The sequence below is a fragment of the Strix aluco genome, chromosome 14 (assembly GCF_031877795.1).
Source record: "Strix aluco isolate bStrAlu1 chromosome 14, bStrAlu1.hap1, whole genome shotgun sequence".
NCBI classification, from domain to species: Eukaryota; Metazoa; Chordata; class Aves; order Strigiformes; family Strigidae; genus Strix; species Strix aluco.
The window spans coordinates 5,505,472-5,526,866 of NC_133944.1; the positions used below are offsets into that span (position 1 = coordinate 5,505,472).

The 21,395-nt window shown below is 42.7% G+C and overlaps 1 protein-coding gene across 1 annotated transcript in view; it reads right to left on the reverse strand.

Annotated features, from left to right (window-relative positions):
- Nucleotides 1-3,627: 3,627 nt before the first annotated feature.
- CMIP (c-Maf inducing protein) overlaps nucleotides 3,628-21,395 on the reverse strand; it is a 135,714-nt gene continuing 117,946 nt past the window's right edge. The window contains exons 11-21 of the mRNA XM_074839471.1: nucleotides 20,419-20,484; nucleotides 19,305-19,331; nucleotides 18,792-18,840; nucleotides 17,183-17,290; nucleotides 14,525-14,641; nucleotides 12,911-13,051; nucleotides 11,903-11,950; nucleotides 10,997-11,143; nucleotides 9,391-9,496; nucleotides 8,166-8,236; nucleotides 3,628-5,623 (exon numbers count right to left, since the gene is read on the reverse strand). Of these exons, the coding sequence (XP_074695572.1) occupies nucleotides 5,570-5,623; nucleotides 8,166-8,236; nucleotides 9,391-9,496; nucleotides 10,997-11,143; nucleotides 11,903-11,950; nucleotides 12,911-13,051; nucleotides 14,525-14,641; nucleotides 17,183-17,290; nucleotides 18,792-18,840; nucleotides 19,305-19,331; nucleotides 20,419-20,484 (934 nt within the window). The 3' untranslated portion in view covers nucleotides 3,628-5,569. The remainder of the gene's footprint in view (nucleotides 5,624-8,165; nucleotides 8,237-9,390; nucleotides 9,497-10,996; nucleotides 11,144-11,902; nucleotides 11,951-12,910; nucleotides 13,052-14,524; nucleotides 14,642-17,182; nucleotides 17,291-18,791; nucleotides 18,841-19,304; nucleotides 19,332-20,418; nucleotides 20,485-21,395) is intronic.

A 21,395-nucleotide genomic window follows, 5' to 3' on the forward strand; every position in this document is an offset into this window, starting at 1 on the left:
GGTGTCGAGACCAATTCAAATGCTAGTAATGAACTGAACACGAGCTGTGAGCTATATTCTGATATACAGACCCTTGTTTTGATCTTTGTAGATTGGTAGGAAAAGGACACATATTTACGTTGGCAGTGCTGTATCAACAAGGTTCATTCATGACCAGTGGATCTCTGTGAGGTTTGTGTACGTATATATTTAAAATCTGATAAGGCCTATTTTAAAATTACAAATATATTACAGTACTTGTTCTAGCTTGTTGGTGAAAAGCATGAAAGTGAGATTGCCTAAAAAAAATAATTAAAAAAGCAGGTACCAGGCTAGCAGAAAACATACCTGCATGTTTAATATTACTGGCAAAAAGGATATTCCAAGATCTGTTATTAATAAAAATGGCTTATCTCAAATATTTACTTAAGATGTTCCCCAGTCAATAGAAAAGAAAATGGAAAAAAACTGCATGGCAACATCCGCTTAAAACAAATATTTTGATACATCTAGTCTATTTAGTTGGAAAAAATCATTAAAAATTCAAGACACAGCAATATAGTTGACTGATGTGTTCTAATAGGTACAGCTGGTCGGCTTTACAAAGGCTGGGAGAGGTCAGTGTTGCCTTTAGCGTGAGAACGATGGTAGCACCATGGTCTTACTGCTTACATTGTGCAGAAAGTTTCAAGGAGCTCTTTTCCAGATTAGAAATCCTTGTATATATGAGACAGGAGGTTACTCCTGCTCCCAGCCATCAGGGGAGTGGAAATCCCAAAGATGGGAACAGCCCCAGCTCCTGCTGTTCAGAAGACAGGATCTTGGGTGGAATTGGCATCCATGCTTTGCTTTTGAGCCCGTCATTACTACTTCGTACCTCTAGTGCATTTAGGGATTGCCAGTCCAGAGCCCAGGCCCTACACCCATCTACCAACAAGGTCTTTCTGCTCACACCAAAGACCTTCTTGCTCTATTTCCAAGAGAACCTTACCTGAATAGAGGCTTGATGCTCTCTAGGAAATGTAAGGAGTGAAAAATATCAGAGACACTTTTTGTGCTCAGTGCTGAGGCTCAGAGGTGGAGCCCCTTTCCCTGCTTGGCAGGGGTGGCCCTGACACGGGGCCAAGTCTGCTCAAAGCCCACTGGCCAGGCTTGCCCGCTGTGGGGACACGCAGCCGGCTCTCAGAACTCGACACCCGCAGACTCAAGAGGGCACGGAGCAACCTGTACACCTGCCCCGAGGACAGCCCAGATGCTCCACACCCGACTTGGTGGGGGTCTACCACATCTCCCCATGAGGTCCCACCACCAGCCTGAGGCAGGTGGCCTCAGCTCCTCACAGACAGGACTTGTAGATAACCCAGGCTCCACCCGGTGTGAGAGGACCATGTGAACACAACATACCACGCGCTTACCTGGTAAAAATACAATGGGACAACGCTTCAGGTCAACAGCCGTTTCAGTACTCCCCTCCAAGCAAATCCATGCTGAATTATCAGGATTTTAGGCATGTGTTTTACTCTTTGAGCAAGCTGTACCCACCCAGCTGGGAAACTGAAGGCAACTGGTACTTTGTGAGATTCATCTCTCCGTTTGGTCTTCTGAAACTCAAAACGTAGCTGTGAGCAGCGCAAGAAGCAATAGGAAGGTAGGACAACCGCGGGGTTTTAACGAGGACATGAGACAATTGCTCCTGAAACAAGGCAGTGCCGTGGCTTTGTGCTCTTTGGACTTGCATCAAAGCTATCGCACTAGTTCGGGTTGAAAGCCCAAAGCTGTGGGTTAGACAAACCCCTGGTATTCACAGTTCCCGGGAAGATGGGCTGCAGTAACCTCCCAAATGAACTCGGGCAGCTTTTTAACGGCTTTTTAACCAGCAAGCAGCAGCTGAAAGGCAGGCAGAAAAGCATCATTACCCAGGTGAAACCACCGGGGCCCCCTACAGGCCCCAGCGCTGTTGTAGAAAAACTCAGAAAAACCTTTCTGAGCGCAAGCTGAGATGCAGCAACTCTTATTACAGCATGTCTAATCCTCCCTCTTTGTAACCGATAGGAGAATCCTTAGAAACTTCTAACAATGCCACTCTAAAATCGCCGCGAGCTGGAGGCCAAAGGCACCTGCACCGGCAGAGATGTCTTCCACAAGTTGAGACAGACCACAAGTACCATTTTATTTAACAGCACACTGATCATCTCTGAGCTTGCTCCGATTTTTAGCCTGCTGCCATTACAGGGACAAATATTTGCTGGCTCAAGATTGGGAAGGATGCACAAAGGAGCGATTTGTTGGGAGGCCGCTGCAGAAGGCAGGACTGGGGCAGGTGTTGAAGGGGGATCTCCTGCACGCCCTTCCCCTGCTCACTCCATGTCACCCGTGTGGCATCACAGCAAAACCAGTGCACCGGGGATGTTCAAGCTTCCTCCACGGCTGAGGAGCCAGCTGAGGCTGCAGAACCCAGAAGGCAGAGCCTGGGGAGCAGCAGAGGTGGGGGTCACTGCCCACAGGAGGAAGAGAAGCTGCATCCAACGTGTGCCCGCACTCCGTCAAGGCCTATGGCTCCCCTTCCCTGGGCACTTTCTCAGTCCCTCATGCAACACCATGGGAGTATTTCTGGCTGTTCAGGGTCCAGGAGGGCTTTGTGAAGTCCCTGCTGTGGCCAGGGGAGGACAGCCCATACGCAGCAGTGGCTGCTCAAGGGGAAAAGACTCAAAAAGCCTGACAGCCTCAGCTACAGCTGTCTTGTTTCAGTGGGAAAAAAATAAAGGCACGGTTTATTCTCTTTATCAAAGGCCATCCTGTGAGCACTTCTTACCTTGGCTGGAACACAGTACAAATGCTTGTTTCTCCATGTGTCCTAAAGTCTGTTTTGTGGAATAAGACAGAAATATGGATAAAAATGAGAGTAAAAGAGCCAGGTAACATAGGTGATGAAGGTGGCTCTCAGAACATCTGCGGGAATTGGTTTCAAGTGGGGCCCGCTGGTTTAAAAGCTAAAGAAGTTTAGTAATTGTCTAGACAACCGAAGCTCCAGCTGATTTTCTGCTGCTGTCCAGCCCCCACACTGATGTGCTTTACTAAGGGCAGCGAGTAGACGCAAACGCTGTGTAGCCCTCCATTTGGATGCTGCCCTGAAATGCACCTTAATATACAGAAACCCCTCAAGTCTGGAAACACGCCAGGGTTTCCAGCACTGCCTACTTCAGGCAACCAGGGCAAAAAAACCACCAATGCAACTATTTTGACGGCCAGCGCGAGAACTCCTTGAGCCTGTGAAGGATTAGGAAGGAGCAGAGATAAACGGTCTTGGGGAGGGATAGAAGAACCAGACGCGCAGGGACTCAGCTGTCTTCCTCCTCCTCATCATCCCTTCTAGGTGACGGCGCCTTGAAACCTGGTGACTGGTGGAAAACACCCACACCAGCGGCCTGCTGGTCCCCCACCTTGTGACCGGAGGAGAGGGGCAGTGCCGAGGCACCAGCCTGTGGAGCAGAGCAGCAGCAGAAGCGAGCTGCGGGAGGAGCACGGCACTGAGACACTGTCCTGGGTAAGCTGTCGTCCTTTGGCTCTGGCATCTCTGCACCTCCCACAGCAGCCCCACGTCATCGGGCCGAAGAAAGCTTCCTTCAAAGAAAACACAAAGCACGCAGCTAAAAGATATTCACTTACAGTTTATTTTTGCCTGAAATTATTTCACATCTCTTTGTACACAGCTACAGAACAGTAGTAGTAAACCATTGGTAAAAGCAACAGTGCTAAGGAAAATGTTGGCATAATTTTTCTTCTTTTTTGTTTTTTTTTTTTTTTTTTTTTTTTTTTTTTCTTCTTTCTTCCCATACTGCATCCGCATACAGTTTGGGATTTGAAGGGGAAAAAAAACCTGGCACACTACATGAGTTAAGACTCAATTTCTGTTTCATTTATTAAAAAATAAAAAAACAAAAGAAAAAAAGAACATGATTTGGGTAGGGGTTGTCTATGTAGCAATAAAGTTTTAAAAACAAAAACAAAAACAAAAGCTTGGCTTCCATTGAATAAGATTAAATATATATATATTTATATATAAAAAATTACATTGGCTGTATGTGAAACCTTGAGGTGCTGAAGAATAAAATAAAGGTGTTAAACAGAGGAAAAACTTCTTTTTGTTTGTTTTTTTTTTTTTTTTTTTAAATAAGCAGCTCTGTACAATGAAGGCTCATTATGAAAAAAAAAAAAGTCAACAGCATAGTTATAAAAGAAACCACAATTTTTAAAAAATCATCTTCTAAGCAATTGTGGAATTTGAAAAATGTAGCAGTCACATTTACAGACAGGTCAGAGCTATCAGATCAGCAACAACGCTATTTTTTCAGTCTCCCCAGAGGAACATGCAGAACAATGCGTGCACAGAACAGGTAGGGGGAGGGAGGGAGGAAGGGAGGGTTGAGAAGAGGAGGGGTGAAAAAAATAGAAAAAGCTGATGCACAACATGGAGGGAGAGCTTTTTTTTCTCTTTTTGAAATATCGGACGTAAACAGAAAACAACCGAGGCAACTTGTAAAATCTAGTTTTGCGAATACCCCATTGGCAAAATAAACGACGTCTTTTCCCCATCTCCCATGTTTAAACTTGACATGGTTTAAAGACTAAAAAAGTTTACAGACTTTGGAAGGAAATGTGACTTTTATTAATCCCTGCGTCCCCCCCAATAACCATACCCGCCCTTGATAGATATTTTCCTTCCTATTTGATAACATTTGAGGCATTTTGAAATCAAAAAGACAACGCGATGAATGTTGAGAGAGGGAGTATAATACAGTATGCATTACTAAAAGGCAATTCTTCAAGGAGGACATTTCCTTTTAAAAAAAAATAATAATAACAACAAGACAGCAAACTAGTTTATACAGTACTATACGCCAAAAAAAAAAAAGGGTAAAAGAATTAATTCATAAATAAAAGACAGGTCCCAGACCTGTTATTTGTGAACCATTTTCTTAAATAGGTGCATTATGTAAATCTTATGTACAACAAAATTACTTTGCATAACAACTGCAAGGACACAGGAAGGAGGTGAAAATCATATTAGTTTTGGTTTTCTTCTCTTGAGATTTTTGTAAATTTGATTCTCTGGAGCAAAACTGGTGAAAGAGGAGTTCTGACTGGATGGGTGCCAGCCAAGGAAACCCAGGTAAATAATGACAAATGAATATATTTTTCTCCACACGGCATAAAACACAAAGGCAAATAAAATCCACAAAGGTGTTTTTTTCCTCTTTATAATCCTCTTGCTGCTACAAAGTCCTTTTTGTGGTTTGGGTTTTGTTGGGTTTTTGTTTTTTGTTTCTTTTTTTCCTTTTCAATTATGTTGATTCCAAAATCACAAAGCTGAAAGAATCCAGCCGGGTCCAGGCTTGCCCTGTCCCCCCCAACACACACAATGCCACTCCTCTACCCCACAACCACGACTCCTACTACCAAGTCCCAGGACTCACTGCTCTACACGTATTAGCCAAAAGTTATTTTCCGGTTTGCTTTTTTTTCCTGTTTGTTTTAAAAATCTTTTGCTTCTCATGAGAAGCAAAAGAGAAGAGTCAGAGGCAGGGAGAGTTCACCACGCTTCGGTGTAGCGGACATCCACTTCTTTCAGATTGGGTAGTTTAGCCTGTGTGGGAGGGTAGGAAAAGGTCAGAATTAATGACACGTGTTCAGGACGCAGGAAAAAAGATCCCATCAAATCTGTACTGTCAGCAAACTGGGCGGATTGATTTATCGGCCACAAACTGCAGGAAAACGTGCTATGACCTCGACCCCGCAGAGTACCAGTGCTGAGTTCAGCAGTGAGCTGACGCATACAGGTGTTAACGAAGGAACAAGATGCTGAGCCTTTACAGACACACAAGACTAAGTCACACCTGCGGCAAAAACAAGTGGCTCCAGTAAAACCCATGCACCAGCAATCAGGTTCAGATGAGACTCTGATCTTTCTTTTTTATACAAATGCAAAATTTGTATGTCAAACTCCAGCCATGAAGGCAGCGGACTCAAACTGCAGCAGACAGCCACATGTTCCTTCTTCAGCCTCTACACTAAGTCATTGCTTGATTTTTCCCTCCATATATTAAAAAAATTTGCAGGGTGTTGGCAACTTTTGGTGTCTTTGTGGTCTCCTTCCTGTAACTCCACTGCATTTGGATGTACTGTTCCTGAATTACCCTGCGCGAGGCAGATGGGAATTGGCTGTTTGCACTGTTCCTACTTGTCGATCCCGTTTCCATGCTCTCCGACCATAATTGTACGGCTAATTCTCTCAAAACAAACAAACACGTTTAATTAGGCTAGGGCATAATTGAGGAGTTGGAAGTTTCTAGGAGTCATTATTACCTCATTCCCTGATTTATGTGCACACATATTTTGATAAGAGCTAGTCATAATCCTACAGACACTGCCAGCAAATAATTTTTCAGTTAGGCAATAATGACTTCAGTAGTGGGTGTTTATTTATTGTCTGGTTCAGCCTGCCTGGTACATATGTGGGTGTCTGTGTGTGTGCAAGTGTGTTTAGTGGGGTGGGGGATGGAGCAGAGAGGAAATGTCATCACTGGTGTGTGCCCCAAATGCTCTCGCAGACCAAGGGGAGAAGAAGGAAAGATTTGTATCAAAAATACGTTCTTTGAAGTCTGAGCTGTTCTCAACAGACCTACAACCATGTGCCCGAGGGAAAGAAACTATTACCCTCCCTTTGAACACACACGGAGCTCTAAAAAAATGGCCACTAAGATAAATCTCAATGAAAGAGGTGAGAGGGGGAAAAAGTGATGCATGCCTGTTTTCTCAGCTTTTTTAATTCTCTGCAATCATCAGGATTTTGCTCACAGCCAGTTTTGCTGTTTGCCCTGGCAAGTCACTTTCTTGTGTTGCTGCTAAGGACTGCTAATGCAATACTAGAGCAGAGGGAACGGGTTAGGAAAATATGACTTTCGGTATTTCGGCAAAGGGGCTCAGAAGCAGGGGTAGGACTGGGGAAGCCTTTCAGTGGCCTTGATTTCAGAGCCCCGGGCCAAATAACAGCATTGACCTTGATTGTCTGTAAATGCCTGGGGCTTGATACAAGCTCCATTGTGTGAACCCATCTGCAAGCCAGCTGTTAATTCCAAGGACGACTTCTTTGCATATACAATTGTAACACAAGTTTTGAAAACTCAATCTTGAAATATCCATGCTAGCAGCATTGCAGCTGAGTCCCTGGGGGAGCCCTGGCTCCACAGCCACCACCAAAGACATACATTTGCAGTGAATTTTGAAAGCTTCAGTTTCAGGACTTGCCTCAAGTTCAAAACTCAACCCAAGGTTGTGACCTTTTTGAGTAAACCTGGCACAACCTAAGGTTTCAACACACAAAACAACATGATGTTGAGTTTCATCTTGAGTACTTGGGTTTATAAGGTAAGACTTTGGGAGATGCGACTCATGCAACACCAGAGTGAAGACAAAGCCCACGTGAAGTCATGAAAGCCAACGCATCTCAGGCAGTCTTTGTCTGAAACCACCTGGGGCCATTCCCCTCCCACAGCTACATTCTAGTTCTTTACACCATTTTGCCGAAGTGGTTGTAAATTCACAGTACAAATGGTAACACCGGACATCTTAAATGTCAAACTTGGGGACGGGGCATTTGTGCAGGTGTTTCTGTTTAAAGCCCAGCTCCAGTCTAAGAGGCATCAAGATAAACTTGCACCTTCCTCAATGCTTTTAATTCTCCCTTTGCATTCTGAATCAAAGCTCCATAATGCTGTTCACCCACGTTACTTTTGGTCCTGTTAACAGTACAGGACATGGCTTTGGAGGTGCACACTAGATTTTATCTGTCTGTGTATCCTCATCAGAAACAACCAATATGCTATTTATGAAACCTTTACTGTTGATAGCACTGGCAAAAAGATTCAGTTTCTGATTCCATCTCATACTCATCCATTCATCATATTAAATGTTTCCTGGGTCCATCAAAGCCAGCAACCTCCAAATGCTGTTTTCAGTCATTATCTCCCCAAAATAATCCACTTCACCCTCTTCAGATGACTTTCATGCTACCCACACCGTGGGGTCAGTTCTCTCTGCACTAGGCACTGCCACCACGCGCTTGCTAAATCTGCAAGTCCTCCTGGGCCAGCTACTTCTCATCTTTAGTGGAAGCAATTCAGAAATACCTTGAGATCTTCATACGTATCTGCTGAAAGTTTGGTGCTGTTCATATTTAAACTACACAGGCTCTTCATGGCTAAAAGAGAAAACACACAGATATTTATGATCATGCTGCATTTTCTTAAAATATCAGGCTTACAGTAGGCCAAAGCATAAACAAGACATGACTATGTGCAGCACTCTCAGGAAAAAGCTGAATAGTGTAAAATATAGAAGTACGAATGGATAAACAGCTGTTTGGGCCCTCATCCAGGAAAAAGTCCCTATTTAGGAAGGGCCATTAAGCATATGCTTAAGTCCGCTGACTTCAAAGGAGTTCAGGCAACTTCTCATAATCAGTTTCCTGCACATTATTCTGAATAGTGCCTGTTCTCAGTGCTCCGCATGGTGCATGCAGGGGCCATGCTGATCTAGCAGTCCTCCCTCTCCCCTCCCTCCCCCCCATTTCCATTTTAGGCTCCAGTACTTAGCAGAATAGTTTCCTAAGATGAGCCATAACTACTGGCTTGTCTGGCACGTCTGTGTAGGATCAAGCCTATTAAAGGAGCCCTTTAAACCCAACAGGCAAGGTTTATAACACACTGTTGGTTGTAGGAAAGGGTCTCACTCTGCCACATCCAGCAGCTCTCGGTGCACAGGGGAATTCTGAATGCTGCTTAGATGGCCCCACTCTGCCTTCCCCTATTTAAATTAAGAATAGTGAGAGTTTCACCTCCCCAAAAAAGAAGGAACAAAAAAATGCCAGAGAGGGTATAAAACCTGCTGTGCATGGTTGCTAAACTCACTAATAAGTTGCTACATGGCTTTGCAACCTTCCCCTCCTGCACCACAAGGTCAGACTCCCACCCAGAGGAGACAACCACAGGAGGGCGCGTGAAAAAAACCTGGGAAGTCCCAGGCCAACGGGTCACCACGTGTGAGACCAAGGCAAGTGCCATTGGTAAAGTTAGAGGCGAGAGAGCTGGAGCACAGTCTGGGACAACAAAGCCCACACGAGGCCACTGAGCGTGGTCAGGCTCAGATCACCGTCCTGCTTCCGCTGCCTGCAGCTGAACGACCACCTGAGTGGGCAGGGAGGAGGGAAGTTTAAACCCAAACACAACCACTGCCTGCCCTAAAGCCCTGCGGAAGGAGTGCTGTGGCAGGCAAGAAATCAATCTTCTATCTGAACCCACGTGAATTCCTCCGAACCCACATAATTTTCCTCTGTAGCTTATTTTGGTCACTTACAACTCAGTGCCAGCAGCCCAGCATCCGTGACAGGAGTCTCGCACAGGTTGAGCACTTGCAGCATCGTGAGGTGTTCAGACAGAAGCCGCAACCCTGCATCTCCAAACTGTGGGGCACAAGCAAAGTTGTTTTCAAACAATGCAGGAGCGTCGTGTGCAACTACCACAGTGCACACAGGGCACATTAAAACAAGGTTTGCAGATGAACCCTCAAAGCCACGCTCAGATTGTCTACCGCAATCTCAAATGACAGGAGAGAAAGCAAATAGTTTTATCCCTATTTTGCAGAGGGGGAACAGAAAAATTAAGTGACTTGTGCGCACTTAACCGCAGGCCATCATTTAATTAGAATGGTGCCTTTGAAGTCTGGACTTCATATGAGAGAGCTCCCACCCAGGCTATACAAGATGGTTATGGCAGTCTCAGCCAGTTCCCAACCACATCACAAAAAAAAAGCGTAATGCAAGTGGTATTAATTAGCTATTTTGGTCTCAAGAACAATGTACTATTGATTGGTAATTGTTCTATTGACCCACTTCGTTTCTGCTATTTCTAAAGTCTAGATTAATGGAAACCAGGATATCACAAAATAAAATGGAATCTAAACTTTTTTTTTTTTTAAATTAAAAAAAAAATCATACAAAAAGCAGGCTCTTTGTCCAGTGACATCAAACTCATTTTGAGAAAGAAGCATCAAAGTTTTCAAATCCAAAAGTTACACTGTTAGGACAAATCTGGAGGAGATACAAGACAGTCTTAAAATAAGCAAGCAATCAGATCCTACTTCATATTCCCCACACAAAAAGAGGAAATTTCTAGGATGCAAAAGCAGTTAGGAAAACAAACCAAGATATTTACATGACATTTGAGTGAAAAAAAATGCTGCTTTTCATGGTTGCAGTGAGAATAATCATATTTTCAGCAAGCACTACAAATAGGTGCTAACAGAAAATGGGGAAAACTTATTCAGTGGAGAATCTCAAAGACCAAAACCAGCAGGGAAATGGAGAATAAAAATTTAATTTTAAAAGCTCTTTCAATTAACAGTGGAATAATTTATTCGGTCAATTTGGCCTCTTTTTGCTTACAAAATAACCACATTCTCATTATAATTTCCTTCTATATATTCGTTATTTGCGTTTCTTTTTGTTGCTGTTGTTTTTAAAGAAATTCTGGTTGATCAGCATTCAGAGCAATTAACTGCTTACATTGCATAGACTGTGTTTTGCTTAACCAGATGAGCTGCACAGCCTCATTTTTTTCATCCTAAATGGGTGAAAGCATAAGCACTTCTCAGATGAACAGCAGCACATGTACTGCAAAGTACACAGTATCAACAATGCCTAACTGGAACATTCAACCCAAGATAGCAGCAACCCTTTTATAATTAAAATAAAAATTTTTAAAAGTCAATTAAAAAAAAGGGAAGAAGAAAAATCAGCCTCCAAGATGAGCTAGACCATAGAAAGGCCCTGTAAAAATAGCATGAGGACAAACTCATTCTAAGCAAGCCTCTTCACACACTCTTCTTGTGCTGACGTAACGTGAAATTTCAGAATTAGTCAGCTTTGGTTCCCGCTCTGAGTTTCAGTCTGCAAAGCACTTACCTGAGTTGACCACAGGTTCAGCTGCTTGAGTGAAGGCAGTTTAATGAGGTGCTCAGCACAAGCACTTGTCACATTGGTAAAGGCCAGGCTGAGGTTTTCCAAATTTCCAAAAGATCCCGAGCTTAGCAAGCGGGCCAGGTCTGCATCCTGAAAGCAAAGAACAGAGATTGATAAGCAAGATTGACTCCTCAGCCTGCAATCGTCTGCAGTGGTGTCACTGATACTGTTAACCAGCAAGAGTTGCACAATTACACCACTTGTTTACAGTAACAGAGAACCACACAGAGAAGTTTCTGTTTGTTTGGCAAGCAGCTGGGTTCTTGTGGCACTGTTGCTTCACACACCCTGGGAAAAATTTATCCAGACATTAGGACAAAACTTTTCTTTGCGTGTGTATCCTTATGAGACACGAAGGCTTCAGTGTCAGAACAAATGTTGAAGACGGGTCTTTTAACGTAATGAAGATTTCACTGCAAGTTCTAGATCCAAACTGTGGTCAGGACTGTTACCTGGCCTCAGTGAAGTTAGTCTGGGTTTACACCAGGCCTAACTGCAACAGCAATGGGTCTCTTTCAGACTTTTATATCTGAGATCCGGAACTGGACATTGTGAAGTCTGCTTTTTTAATGCAAAATTCTGTCCCCAAATCTACCATTAGATCCTACTGTAAATTCCAAATCTGCGCACCAGTATAAATCTGACAGTCTGATGCTTGTACTGGTGTTGGAAACTGCTGCACAGAGCTAAGAGCTTGTTTTACTTGTGTAAACTCCAGTTGTGTTAACAGAGCAAGTGGAATGGCTCCCCTCTCACTGACCAAAACCACTGTGTCACATGGCAAACATAAATCAAGTGTTTAAATATGGAAAGACAAAGCCTGTTTTTCTATTGACATGATTAACTTACTGTGGACTTGGATGGCAGTGTTAACCTTGTGGGACCACCTTTTCTTTGCTGCAAGAGAGAAGATATTTTGGTCAAACAAACTGCCATTCTACATTTCAGACCAACTGAAATACAGCAAGCTCTTCACTAGAGCAAACCCTGCTCTGATTTCAAAGCTCCCGGCCTGCCCTTCCACCTCTTCCCTGCTTTTTCTGCACTGACAGATTTTTTTCTGAGCGTGCTAGATGCAGGCCTGTTGCTACCCAGGGGACATCCACTAACTGCAGCTAGTGGTCTCTGTGCCATGGGTCAGCATTTTGTCTGATTCAGTCTGCCATTATTTGGTTACTTTCACTTTAAAGGAAACAGCCTTAAAATGCTGGACTAAGATAGCAAAGGGGTTGAGCCTGTGCAGCTGATAAAATCATTTGTTTGACTTCAGAAAAAGCATATACTTTTCAGGCTGGGAGCAGGGGTTAAAGAAGACAAATATAAATGTGAAAGAGGGAAGAGGAAGATTGTGGGTCTGTCTGCATAGGTGAAAAAGTGCTAATGAAAGCAGATCTATCTTCAACCTGTAGATCCTGTCTTTAAAATCAGGAAAAGTTATTTTTCTCATAGGCTCTAGCTCTGAGAACTAGACCTAAAGACCATCTCAGTGAAATGTTGTGAATGTCAAAGCATTAAGAAATGCTGGCCTGCATTAGAACCATTTGCTACTCATATGTCAAAAGGTGGCAGAATTTGACAAGCTGACTTGTAAGATCTTAAGACAGCAGGATTTCACCTTTATTCTTTCACACAGATTCCAAGCAGGTTATTGAATAACATTTAGAAACATAGTATGGGATTAGACACATCAGTAAATATCACACAGTATATATATTCACAGTAAAATCCTCCAAATACTGCTCCCATCCTGTTGTTAACTGGGAATTTCACACCCTGCTTGTCTTTCTTTTGTACCTCCATTTCTGGAGAGTACAGACCACAATGTGCTATGGCAATACTGCATGCAGGGCGACATACCAGCTCTTTTAACTCCCTCTGCCTGTCACACAGCTGTTCATACATTCTCTTTCCCACGTCTGTGCTTTCCAGGGTAGAGATGATCTGGAGCTGGGTGTCGTTATTATCGATGATGTTGTATTCCAGCATTAAGCACAAAATCTAGCAGCAGAATGAAAGAAGAGTGGTCACTGCAGTGCTTACATTCAATTTCTTCCAAATATCCTAATTACACTGGGCATGCTAGTTTAAATCACTGGGTCAGTTTTTAGAGCATGCATTATGCAGGCTAGATGAGAGGATTGTAGCAACATTTACTGACCTTCCAACACAAGAAACCATTTTTTTATTCATAAAGAATGAACGCTAGTCTCTGAAAGTCAGCCTATCTATCCTGTCTTCCATTTGTGCTCATTCCTTCTGACCAAGAGGTGCAATTACTTTGCATCAGTCCTGGCAGATGGCTTCATGCCACAGCCCTCTTCAGAACAGGTATGATCGATCCAGTATTTCCCAGGTACACCAGCTAGACTGCAGGTTGGCAGACCTGGGACATTACACCTGAGCAGTAGAGCCAAGCAGCTCTCCAAGCGCTGGATGTTCTGTCCCCAAGTGCTGGGGTTTCTGTGCAAGCAGAACACATGTGAAGTGTATCCAGTCTATGAGGCAGGATGGGGAAAGGCCAGAGAGGCTCCGAGAGAAGGTGATGCTGGGAGCTCGCTGCTGTGGGCAGGACACACCCTCCACCTCACCGGGACACGCCTGATCACCCCTGGGCAAGGGGCTGCCAGGAGCAAGTCAGACACCAGGGGATGATTCCAGTGGGTCACATGGGCTCAGGAGACAAGCTGCCCCCTCCTCCACGCTGCCCCTGTCCTTTTCAGCTACCTATCATGCCATTGCAATTAAAATGCAAAGTTTTTATTCCCTCTATAATTTAAATTATTTTTAATTAAAAAAATCAAGCAACATTATATTCCAATTCATGCAGCACACTCTTTTATTTACTGGATTAAATTAGTACGCACAGATCTAAGTCAATGAAAAACTGTAACTCCTTCCAGCAATTTAACCACCCTCTATTTCCATTTAAAATACACGATGACATTTATCAAGAAACTTCTCTAAAGAAACCCACAAAAATATGTATAAACCATTAGTTCAACAAAAATAACCAATCATAAGCACAAAATAATGTGTATTAATGCAAGTAAAGAAGGCTTTGTAAGTGCACTTCTTGTGCACTGTTCATTTTGCAGGTGGCAAGATAAGCATCAGGCATTTAGTCATGGAAAAGCCTTGTGGTACTGAATTCTGACCCCTTGCCACAGCCTATACCACCACAGCCATTTATTTCCCATCTTAGCCTCTCCAACTGAATTATAGCAAACAATCTTTCTCTCCAAAAATTCTTGCACCCTCCTTTCATGTAATTCAGACTCATATCTGCAGAACCACAATATTTCGTTCCACTTAATCAAGAGAAACACAACTGCCTGCTGCTGGTGTTTGACACGACACAAACCCGAACTCGGCTTCTCTAGTTCCACTAGATCTAATTCTGGGAAAGGCAGTGTGAAACCGAATCTGAATAGTGCTTGTAAACGTATATGACTACATATGTTTAGGGCTTACCTCTACCATCGTCTGGTTACCCCTCAAAGCCAGTAGCATGCAAGGTCCTAATTTATTTTCAGCCAGTGAAAGAAGGAACTTCTTTGTTTTATAGCAGGATCCCATTAAAATATGAACCTATTTGAGAAACAGAGCTAAAATTAGAGGTGTAAGCCTAAGAAACACATATACCTCCAGAAGGGACATTGTTACACAGTCAAACAAATGTAAGCATTTACAACAAACCTAAAGAAAAGGAGGCCCTCATCACGATTATGGTTGCAGTCTCTCAGCAGCTTTATTGCTGATGGAAGTGACTTTTTGAAAAAGGTGATGCCTAGTGAGATCTGAGGGAGTGGGTAGTTTTCCTCCATAAAGGAGCTCAGCTGACAGCCCAGAGGCATGATACAGGCTCTCCAGGAAACATCAGAGCAGCTGTGCAATTGCCCCCATCCCTAGTAACACGATGAACCCAGCCTCAGGGGAACCACAGTAGATTTTGCTTTCGCATCTGTTTGCATTTCAGTTTCTCTGGAAATGCCAGCTGGCGAGCAGGGGTTGTGTGGGCTGGATGTCTAGGTAAAAGGCAGTGGTGCTGGCAATCTGCTGGCTGAACACTAGCCCTGGTAAGGGGTGGTGATGGACAAAATCACCAGTTCAGAGTGAGGAGCTGACTGGGAAAGAAAGGAATGCCTTAAGAAAATCCAGCAGTTCTGAGCCCTAAGTCAGAGATGACTTCATGGGCTTTCAGGCTCTTGGGTTTTCCCTGAAAGAAAAGACATGCTGAGAACACCTCCTGAGTAAGACTCCTTCCAGTCCACTAGCTGACAAACATGGCCTGCAGACTCCCTCCTAGCTCCAGAAAGCACTGGGTAATATCACATAGTAACACCCATGGCAAAAATGCAAAGCCACTTGTACAATTCAAATATAAGAGTCTCTTCTCACAAAAGAGGTTGGCAATATTCTTTTGCGTTTAAAAGCCCTAGAGATTAGCTGCAGAGAATTTCAGGTTCCTAGCTGAAAGTCTTATTTTATGGCCCAGACGGCTGATTCACCAGCTTGCTCGTAGAGCACTACGTGAGAATTTGTACTTTCCCATGACCGGGGCAGTAAGATCTCCATTATGTAGACTCAACATCAGCACTACTCTACAATAAGCTTGTAAATACGTTCTGTGGCCCCCCTGGTTCATGGTATTGCCCGGACTATGTTCAATACTGCTGAGAATATCACAACCACGCCATGATGGGGTCAATTCTACACAGATCATGCACTACCACGCAGTTTGTCTTCCTCACGGCTTCATTACCAGCAAGGCCTTTCACAAAACAGAGAATCTTTTTTTCTTCAGTATCCATCAGCTCAGGTGGCCATTAAAAACAGTAAGCTTCAAGCCAAAAAGGATTTAATTTCATGCAGTTATCACTAAGCTTTTTTGTAGATTTTCTTGAGCATGGAAAATACTGCTAACACTAATGTAAGGTCCATCTCAGAACAGGATGTTTTTCAAACTTTATGGTTAGTCGTTAACAGCTCTTTAAGTATTTATCAACATCCTTGGAAAGGGCACAGAGCACTCCATATTAATGTGTGTTAACATTGTGCTTTCTCATGCACGCCATCTCCTGATGCTCATAAATATCTTGGACCACAAAAGCTCTCAGAAGAAATTAAGTAGTTCTGAAGAAATTTTCTTTTCAAATATAAAAGACATAGAATCAGTGAAGCGGGATGAAACCTTTTGTGGACAGTCTGTGTCCATTATCTGTTTCAAAGGTATCTGATCCATCTGAATTTAAGGTAAGGGTATAGACAAACATGCATATTCTTCATGTTCCAAAACGTTCAGCACCTGGGAGATGCACAAAGTGTAGATCCCCCTGAAAGCCACTTCCCTGCATACCCAACAGCCAACTTCAACAAATGTTTTGCCCCTTACCGGGGAAAGGAAGTAATATAATTTCCATCATACTTGCTATACGGAGAATTAATACACAGTGAGACCTACGTGACCTGACCCAGGTCGCACAGGAAGACAGCGCCAGCATCAGGGATTAAAACCTGTTATTTTCTGTCTAGTCCTTCTAAGAATTACAGAAGAAATAACTGCGGGAAATGGAATGCTGGTTTCTAATTATACCTCCCCACAACAATGTAATTGGGCAGAGAAATTGCTAACTCATTTTTATATCTATCTATCCATCCTTTGATTAATTCAGTGTTACTGTTGTTTTTAAATTCCAGGGTGGCCTATAAATGAAAACTATAGGTGTGGATGTGCAGAACAGTCTGTTTCCCCATCTCCCAGTATTCCATAGACTCTGAGAGAGTTTTTTTATACAGACACACAAACACATGTATTTATAAACGCAAAAATACATACATATATATGCACTCATATATATACATGCATGGTTTTGTGCATTACACTGTGAGTGCAAAAACATACCAGTGTTCAAAAAGAGAAAGCTAACATGTTAACCAAATTGCAACAGCAAGGAAGTTCAATCGATTTGGTGATATAAATATTTAGCTTTCCTGGTGAACACTTGTGGTTTACAGAACCATGGTTTTGGTAATTTTTTGACAAAAGCAAGTAAATCTTGTTACTGCCAACTACACATTAGCTACTTACTGCAAAGAAGTTACTAAACTCACATTATTGCAGACACGTACCATACTGGCAAACAGCTCTCCATCATCGTCACATGCCACTCCTCCAGGGCTGTAGAGCTGGAACCAGCCGTCTTTGCCAGCCCGCACACTCAGCAAACATGAATGGACCTGCCAAAAAGTGAAGGCATTGGGAAGGTTACAGTTCCTGCCAATAATCACCAGTGTCCCCCTCACTGGGCCAAAAGAAGTAACTGCAAAACCAGGGTCTGCTGAAAATTTCATGGTTAATATTCCAATCTACAGAGCTGCAGGCAAGTCTCCACTCACAGAATCCATTTTTTCAGTATAAACAAGGAGGGAAGCTGTAGCATCACTAATTGCATGGCGTTTTTCATTCCCTTTACACAAATCAAACACAAAATGGCTCTCATCTAGAATGGCTTCTCTCCCTTGGAAAAAAAAAAAACACTACCAAAAAAACCCCCAACCACCACCTCTAATTCTGAGCTTCGCCATTTTCCCCCCATCCTCCCAGCATGTGTGTCTATACTTCTGATGTGATCTGCATACCAAACGCAGTGGCTCATTCCAACCATTAAAAATTTTTATTACTCCTTCTATAATAAAATTTGACCAGAGTCAGGGTGAAGAAAGTCCACAAGGAAAATTCAACAGGGATACGTAAGACAGAAGTTGCACAGAAGAACTGGCACCAGTGAGCAACCACTAGACTAAATTTGGCCCACTGTAGAGATTACTATATCTAGTCCCACAGTTTAACAGAGGAGTCTTAATTAAGCTTTTTTTTTTCTTTTTCTTTTTTTTTCCCCTTGAAGAGGCAGATGTTCTATTCAATTTTTGAGGGGGTGGGGGGGGGAGGTAAAGTCCATGCTCTTTCCTTTGGGCATGTAACAACTAGTGACAGATGAAATCCTGGTGCCATTCTAAGACAAGGTCTCTCTTATCTGACAAGGATGACTACTGCTCAAAAAGGCAAAAACCATGAAAGCCAGGAGTTCTGGGCAATGATGATGACGACACAGCCTCCTCACCCACAGTTTGGGGGAGCTTTCTTCCCTTTATGCAAATGTTACCGTAAAGCCGGCAGAGGAACCAAAAATTAATGCGGATGAGAGGTTCCCTCTGACTCAGCCAAAACTGATGATGTTGAACAAGCTACATGTGGAGCTACGAAGCAGTCAGCCACCATGAGGCTACAGCTACGCACTCATTCCAGTAACACACCTCCCACCCTCTTTTTCCTGCTAATTCATGAGAATTATGGTCATTTGCACACAGTGTAACTGAAATGCAGCTAAATAAAACCTGTTATTTTGTAAGCTATATGGATCCATGGATTTTGCTTCCCTTTTTTGTACAAAAGATAAAAAGATCTGAGAGATTCAAAACGGGGAAAATCTTGCTGGTTGCAGAGCAAGGACATCAACTGATACTAGACAAGGAGGTTGCAACACAAGTTTATACATAAGGCAAGAAACCATTCATACTAAGACCACGTGCCCTGAACGGCTATTACTCCCTAAAAGAGACTTAAGCACAGCAAAACCACACCATGCTTTGAAACAAACTACTTAAGGAAAGATCTCCTGAACAAGTATACTTGCAATCCCTCCAAATAATGCTCTGTGTAAACTGGCAATAAACTCACTTCTTGCCTCGGGTCTTCTGCAAATCTCTGAATCACGTATTTCAGCTCCCTGAAAAAAGAAGTTAGAAGGACAAGAATGAGCAGTTGCTGGCTGCAGTATTCACACAAGTGTCGCATTTCTCTTGGATTACACTTTAAATGATATATATTCATGCTCTTTAGAGAGAAACAAGTTGAACTGCTTCCACAGGAAGGAAATATGAGGTCTAAAAGTAATTCCCAAGGACAGTGTCTATTCACAATAACCTAGAAAAGCTTTCAGAGAAGTGCAGTGACAAACTCATTTGTAAATTCTATCAGCATCCAGTGTCCTTAGTCCTTGGGCTCCTGCTGTCACAGTAAATTACAAAGAAAACTACATCTTCTTATTGCTAACAGAACATGCTTACAGCCCCTCACAGATAAAAAACATTAGAGACACAATATTGAATAACGCATAATGCTATAATTGACTAGTACAAGTATTTTAAGTAATTACCCCTTCAATAAAACAAACAAACCCCACAAACTTACTTTGTGAATTTCTCATGTGCAAGAGCCCTGAAATTTAAAACAGAGAAGAGTATGAGGATTTCAGAGAAAGGAGCTAGAAAAACAAAACAAAATAAAACAAACCAAAACCAAACAGCCACTTTTCAGTTCTTTCCAGATAATAAAAGGATTTGCTAAGCAATTGCACCACACAAGACAAAAAGAATAATCTTTCCAAAAAAGTTCAGGTAAAGTCTCCTTCATTAATCCAGGGGGAAAAAAATGAAGGGAAAAAAATAATCACTTGGGACAAATCTCGTAGCTTTTCCTGAGTCCCTTCTTAGACAAGGCTCTGACTAACGTTAGTGGAAGCTCTGGGTCAGAAGAAAGTAAAAGACAAACAGAATTTTGGCTACCTCCAAGAGTCGGGTGGATTCTTTAATTCCAATGCAATTAAGGTATAGTCACAAGTAATTAAAATCACACATCAGTAAAGCAATTAATGGTCATTCTGTGAAGTGCCTTGCATTATGGTATGGTTTACAAGTCCCCCAGGACTCACGTTTGACTTAGGTAAATGATGTCTCTGTTGTCTATCTCCAAGCTCTTGCTGTAGCCCAGGTAACCTAGCACAGAGGATTAGACCTCTCTGATTCAAGACATCAGGTCATTAGGGGATGTGATAAGCTAGCAAATTGTACAATTATAGGTTGTAATGTTTGTCCGTGGAGGTCTGCATTTTATAAACACTGCTGTTCATTAATAGGTTTCCGAGGGAGCTTGCTGATCCGTAGGGTAGCTCCTTCATTTAATGCAAAATACAAATGATACGAGTCTCTGTGACGCCAATAAGGCATCCTCCTCCGCTCCATCTCTCACTTTGCTCTCCTCCTCACCAACTTTTCTTCCTTTCCTGTCTGCCTGTCTCTAGTTAACCGTTTTTCTCTTCAGGATCGTCTTAGAGAAATTGGGAAAGATGATGAATATGAGGAAGTCTTCACATCCTTCTGCATCAGCCAAAATCACCTCTAGATTCTAAATCAATACTAGAGGCACAAAGCTCCTATTACCATCAGTTTTTATCTGACATTATATTTCACCATAAAGCAACAGTAACAAGAATAACCCAGTACATACTAAGACAGTGCAAACTTACTCCTTGGGAAATGGGATAGGTTGAAGCAAGCTGGCCAGGGCTGGTCTCCAGTCATCATAGTCTGACCTGAAAAATGAATATTTTATTAATGGGTTACCAAGTATTAAATATGGTTTGTCAACGGTTAGTTCAAAGAATTAAAAGCTTTTTACTGCAGGCACCAGCAACCCTTCTGTTTTACTGAGACACTCTAAAGATCTATGGTGACATTTCCCTTTCCATTTTCAGCACATTCTCCACTGAGGCACAATAAATCTGGTATTTACAATGACCTCCAGAGGGGCCTTCTTTATGTCAAGTTAAAGACATTTGCTGTTTATGAAACCTGTTGACATTTAATCACTAAGTAATACTTTCATCTAAGTTGGTACAGCAATTACCAGGCCATTGCTATTTACAGCTCTGCTCTGCATTTAATTGAAATATTTTTTTATTTTTTGCTGTAAGACATCAGGCCATTTGTAAAAAAAAAGACACTCCTCTGATCCATTTTTGACCTTGGCACAAAGGAATGGGTCAATCTGAAACAGTACAAAGTCTTTAGCTTAAGAGGCAGAAGAGTAGAGAAGGAAGCACTGTCAAAATTATTAAGAGTGAAAGAGGACAAATGAGGATAACCACAGCAGAGAGCTCAGGCCAGGTGAAGCAGGTACAGTTTCTCATGTAGGAATGGCACTTTGCACACTGCCACCCCTCTCCTTCAAAGGACCTCAAACATTTAGTGGTTAGCACTAATTAACTGCCGTACCAATGCACTGCACAAAGGTACAATCATTGTAAGATGGATGAAGTGAAAAACACAGAAGATAAAAGAATTTGGCAAGTCAGCACCCAAATGGGGTGCAGAACCCACCAGCCAAAGCCCAGACCCTGGCACTGGCTGCCAGGCCACTCTCACTCCAATTAATACCAATGAGTACACACAGAAGTAAGTGTAGTCAGTCTCATACGGGGCGCAACACCTCGGGCTGTCTGTA